Below are 6,468 nucleotides of genomic sequence, written 5' to 3'. Positions count from 1 at the left end.
CTCACTGTGGTTCTATCCCATGAAAAATAAATTATTAAATTTATTTAAACAAAAATATATCAATCTCTTTTGAGAAATAATATAAATATATTATTTTAAATAGTTTATACTTATAAATTTATTTTAAAGTATAAATATGTTTTAAAAATATATCAAATTAGTATTTGTACATGAAAGTATAATATATATAAAAATGCTATTTAATAAAATACTGCTCAAGACAAAATTCAAATTTTCAAATTTATTCATTAATTTTTTCATATAATTATTTTTAAATTTATATATTTATTTTATTGCAGTGTAATTTTTCGTTTTATTTTGATGTTAAAAAAAAAATGTATGAAGAAAATTTATCAATAAAACTGATACTTTTATTTGTAAGGTTACAATAGCGAAAAACTTTTGTGTCGTTAACTATTGACCCGAAGAAACAAAAAAAGATTAATAAAAAAAATAAAATTCAATATTTTACTTTATCATTCTACGGAACTTTTTTTCCATTAATAATTTATTTATTTAAATTGTAATAATTTTAATGGATTTAAAATGAAAAATGAAAAATTTGGAGTATTCAAAAAAAAAAAAAAATAAATAAGTAAAAAAATTAATAAAATAATTGTAATGTGAATTAAAATGTATGTACATATGTATTTATATATATATAAAGTTAGTTGACATTTGTCATATAGTTTATATAAGGCCGTTGGAATATATGTGATTATATATATATGGATTTTGACGTTAGAATATGTGTATTTAAAAAATATATATTCTTTATCACGGGATCAAAAAGTGATTCAATAAATATAAATATGACAATCAAATTTCCAGTCATTAAATAAATGTATTTGTTTATTTATTAATTACACGTTTTTTTTTATAATTATAATTATGATTTTTATTATAAAATCTGTCATAATTGAATTAATAATTAATTTCATTATAGTTGCAACATTCAAATATTGTTAATTGTACCTGCAATAAAATTCAAAATATGTCATGCTGTAATACTTAATACAATAAAATATAATAACTATATATTTACAGTGTATAGATCAATGTACAATAAAAAAAATTAATAATTACCTTGATGTATAATTTTTTTGACAAATCTATTTGCATCCATTTTGAGTGTCGGTATATTTATATGTATGTATACATATAAATTACTATATGATACTATTTTCGAGAAAATAGCGATCATATATTCTAGTGTTCAGTTATTTACAGTTGCAACCTCTTAACGTGAGTGTGAATAATTTTTGTTAAATTAATTCATTTATTATTATCGTCAAGAAAACTATTTTTACATTGATGAACTCATTATTTGAATATGTATCCAAAAATAACATTTTTAACTTCCCGCTAAAAAAATTTAAAATTTTCAAAAATTCGGGAAGTTATTGGTTTCGATCCGATTTTCAAAAATCGAATTTCTAAGAGATCTTGACGTTTTGAGATTCTAGGAAGCTATTCTGACTAATTTCACGATGATGTCCGAGTATATGTATGTGTGTATGTACGGACGAACGTACATATATAAATATTTGTAACTTTTGAACGGATGAACCAATTTTGATCATCAAGGTGTCATTCGACGGCTTGTCAATATCTAAAAGCTGTGAAAAATTGAGCTTGATTGGTCGGGTGCGTTCGAAGATATTCCAAAAATAAAATTTGTTCAAACAAATTTTTTTTTTATAACTTTTAATGTGCTCGATGGATCGATTCCAAAATCTAATCAGCTCTAAAACTTTATAAGCCACATTGAATGTCACCTCAACCATCAAAATCAGTTCATTTTTCAAGAAAAACCATTGACGAAAAAATTAAAAAAAGAATTTTTTTTTGGTTTTTTGGAATTTTCTCAAGAATCACTCGATCAATCAATTTCAAAATTTGATCAGCTCTAGAACTCAATAAAACTCAATTGCCACCTCAACCGTCTAAATCGGCCCATTTGTTCGAGAGATATCGTTGGAGAAAAAATGGTAAAAAACGTTATTTTTCAAAAACAAAGGCATACCAAAGTATCGTCGAGCTCGAGCTCGAAAATGAATTCACAACGATTTTTCGAGCTCAACGAGCTCAAAAACAGCGGGAAGTTTTGAGGCTGGCCCGCGAGTCAACTGATAGACCGATTTTCTATTTTATAATGAAGAATTTTTTCAAAAAAAAAATTATTCTTATCCTTTCAAAAGACATCTTAAAGCTGTCTGTGTTACTTGGCTAGAAATAATAATTTTAGAGCAGATAAATTTGTCATGGAGATCAAAGAAAATGTACAGAAGACTGCATCTAATAAACTACGGAGGAAAATGAGTTCAATTATATTACTCTCGAGGTCGTATTGATCAAAGAGCTATCACGTCGCATTAATCAAATTTCTCGCTAAGTCGAATGACGTTTTATATAAATTTTTAATTTAATCAAAAATATTTTGATCAAGTTATTAATCATTTTCATGAAATTCGCTTGGAGGGCAACATCATTAAAACTAGTTATTTATAATTAGAATTTAGCTGTCAAATAATCTGTGTTGTCAAATGAATTAAAAGTAACCTAGCAACAGAAAACAGTGCCATAGAAACCTAGTAAAGATTTGAAACCCTCATCTACAAGTTACTAAGATTAAAACCCGGAATTGTTTGTCATTTAAATAACCCTCTATTTTAGTGTTCTCTGAAGCTAAGTTGCTTGGCACTGATGTTAATTTACTGTGAAATTATTCATTGCTGAAATAATAGAGTGTAAGTAAGAGGGTAAAACGAGTCGAGTGTAAGATTTATGAAGATGACCTGAAGCTCTATTTTAATATATTATAATTTTTAAATGTCTGTCACTTTTAATTTATTTTACATGTGATGTGTAAAATATTTTAAGATCAATTATTGAATATTGGAATTTTTTTAAAAGACTAATTAATACTACACAGTAAAATGAGTTCCCGAAATAGCAAAAGAGTTCATGAGAAACGTGACAGGACACGTGAACGAGTTAAGAAAAAAAAAACTTTGGATGAACTTATCAGTATCACTGACTCAAATGCTATTGACAATCTTATTGGTCAAGCTTATAATGATTTAAATATTTCATTTAAACATTGTTCTAGGTATGTAATCAATAAAAATTAATTTAAATATTTCTGTTGAGTTTTTAATTTAAAAAAAAAAAATTTATTGATAAGAACCCGTAAGGCTTCACCATCAAAACTACGTCGTGAAAAAGAGCTTTTATTTAAAATGAATAGTTACACGACATTACGAAAAAATCGTGAAAAATTCCGTCGTAATTTAGTCGAAATGATAATAGCACAAGAATTGGAAGACAATCCGGCATCTGAAATTAATGAGGAGAAAGTAATGAGCGCTGGGGTTAAAGACGATTTATTGAAATATTATTATTATATAATGCATGGCATTGATGATGTTCACGTGGCTCCAATAGAGCCGAAGTTGTTGGAAAAAATTTTAAATCTTGTGCCACGTGAGCGGAAAAAAAAATTTAAGAGTATTCTTAATAAAGTTATTGATGAAATTAAAGAAGACTATGCGATGGGGTTAAAAAAATCTATTGTTGATTTTGTACTTCAAGATCCGTTGAAAGATGACTATGGGGTTTATGAATCCAAGGTACGTATTTTTTTTATTTTTTATAACAACAAGTTATAAGTAAATACTCGCAAAAAATTTTAAAAACGGGTTAACTTTTTTATTTAGATTTATTTAAATTAGACTATTAGAGTAACATGAGCTTACGAAGCGAAACTAATTTTTCAATTATATTCCCAGAATTAAAAAATGCAATAAAAAAAATTTTCTCAGAATTAAAATTTTTTTTTTTAATTTTATGGAAATTTAAAATTAATGATTTTATCAGTTTTAAACCATTGAATTAATTAACTCCATGTTAAGATCTACATTTTTTTAATTGAGAGTGAGTTGAGTAAATATAGATGTTTTTTCAATCCCATATCACACTCCGTCACTCGGAGTTCCGGGGTCAATAAAAATCACTCTGCTCTGGGAGTTAATAGGGATTTTTTTTTCAACGAAGTGTTTTTGGAGTGACATGAATTTTTTTTTAAATTCACATCCGTTCCGATCCGAAATTTGAATGTTAAAATGAACACCCCTTCGGACTTAATTTCATTTCAAGGAGGCTGAATAATTAAACACTCATTCGCTCCAAATTTACTTTGAATTCATTCCAGACTTAATGCACGTTTACGCCGTTATCCATATCCTTTATTCTATTTAATTAAAAAAAAAAAAAAACTAAAAATATGCACATGTAGAAAATTTTAAAAACTACAGGTGCATTTTTTTTAAAATTATTTTTTTTTTAAATTTACCATTTTTTAAAAAATTCAAAAATTATTACGTCAGCTAATTTCAGTATCATCATTTAAATTCATGTACTTGTATTATTTTTTCGTTAAAAGGACTTGGGGAGGGGGTGGGGGAGGGGGAGTAACATCCCGAGATGTAATTTTGTAAAATAATATTTTAAAATATTAATAGGAAGCAATTACAAAAGAAAGACATGAAGTAAAAAATTTTTCACCAGCATTTAGTAGTAAATATAAAAAAATCCATTTGAAATTAAACAAAACAATCATTTTATATCATCCATGTATAAAAAAAGCATTAGAGCTATGGCACCACGAATTTAGGTAAATAAATTTTTTATTTTAAATAATAAACTGAAATCATTTTATTAATCAATATACTTTTTACTCAAGTACTTTGAGATTGATTGATAAAAAAGAACTAGAATCGCAGTGCAAACCATTCGATCTATCGACATTTGAATCAACGTTTACAAGCATGGTAGAAAAAACAATAAGCGTTTTATGTAAAGTGTGGTTACCGAAGCTCATTAGTATTTTTACAGCAGTAAGCATTTAATTGTTCAATAGTTTGATACAAATTTAAATTTTATTTTACTTTATTTTAAAATATCAAAGGGCGCGAAAAAAGGAATTTTACCTGTCGATTACGATGAACCAAACATAACTAAATTTTTCAGTTGTCTCGCTTATATTATGAAAAGTCAATTACGTTGTCTTTGTTTATCATCAATGGAAGATTATCTCAATTTTCTTTGTAAACTCGCTGTAAGTATTTGCAAATGAATTATTTGAGAATGAATATTTATTAATTTTTAAATTAAAATGAAATTTTTTAACCAGACAAGAGGATCACGTAACCAATTAGGCGTAAGTGAAAATTATGCATTTAATTAACCGTATATTGGAACATAATTAAAAATATTTAAATATTGATATTATAATTTAGTGACAGTATTTTAATTCTTAATTAATAGTTTATACCATGCAGCTTCAAAATAAATTTGGTTGTAAGAAGTAAAACAATCGGATTTGATCCATCTTTCAAGGCTTTTACGGATACATTACTGCTACTATTGACCTCGTTGTACAAAGCTGTTTGTGGATATCCATGTATTGAAAGAAAACTTTACAGTAGTTATATTTCATCAGAGAATTCATTGAAAGTATAGTCGAATATCTTGCATAATTTTCATAGTAATAATCTGCGTAATTAAAATTATACTGATTTTGATTTTTTTATGAACGAATTTTGACATTTTTGGGAAAAAATCGATATGTTGAAAAATTTGTCTGTCGAAATTTGAATAAAGGTCTACTAAAAAATGAAAATTTAGTTACACAGCAGCAATAAGTTATAAATAAATAGAGTACTTTTTATTTTTTTGAATTTTGGAAAGTTGCAAAAAAATCTGATTGAAGTACTGACTACACGGAGAGAAAATTATGGTAACTGTTACAATATATTATGGGAATGGTTCCCATACTGCATGGTAACCGGTTTTTTTGAAATTTTGATTATAGGAACGGCACCCATATATATTATGGTAATCATTCCTATAATTATGGGTATAAGTCCCATATGGCATCGGAATAGTTTCTATGGAATTATGGTAATCGTTATTATGTACCTATGGTAATGGTCACTATAATATTATGGTAATCGTTACCATAATATTATGGGAATGATTACCATAATATTATGATAACCATTATCATATACGCTTAGAAACCGTTACAATGTGGTTATAGGATTGGTTCCTATTTGCTTATGGGAACTATTCCTATGAGTATGGTAATCACTACCATGATTCTTTCACATGCGATATGGGAACTGTTACCATATAGATAGGAATTGTTCCCATACTTATGGAAACTTTTCCCAGAAAGTATGGGTCTATATCCCATAATCCCAAGTAATTATTACCATAACGGTATGGGATGATATTTCATAAACGTACTAGGAACAGTTACTATAATTTTTTCTCCGTGTACCCATCATTAGTCTGCCTTTTATAAGCCTTGTGCGTCTCAAGACTAGGCTTATGACGGGTAGTCGACTGTTCGCTGTTATAAATTGGAGAGTTTTTCATAACAAGTACATTTTTGGTTTTGTT

At 26.9% G+C, this 6,468-nt stretch overlaps 1 protein-coding gene across 1 annotated transcript in view; it reads left to right on the top strand.

Annotated features, from left to right (window-relative positions):
- Positions 1-3,242: 3,242 nt before the first annotated feature.
- Positions 3,243-6,468, top strand: part of LOC103577396 (dynein axonemal heavy chain 7) — a 27,961-nt gene continuing 24,735 nt past the window's right edge. The window contains exons 1-3 of the mRNA XM_053737783.1: positions 3,243-3,632; positions 4,970-5,119; positions 5,329-5,517. Coding sequence (XP_053593758.1) covers positions 3,243-3,632; positions 4,970-5,119; positions 5,329-5,517 — 729 coding nt within the window. The remainder of the gene's footprint in view (positions 3,633-4,969; positions 5,120-5,328; positions 5,518-6,468) is intronic.

This window comes from Microplitis demolitor, chromosome 1, assembly GCF_026212275.2.
Source record: "Microplitis demolitor isolate Queensland-Clemson2020A chromosome 1, iyMicDemo2.1a, whole genome shotgun sequence".
NCBI classification, from domain to species: Eukaryota; Metazoa; Arthropoda; class Insecta; order Hymenoptera; family Braconidae; genus Microplitis; species Microplitis demolitor.
Note: the sequence above shows the minus strand (reverse complement) of the source record. Positions and strands in the feature narration are given on the sequence as shown.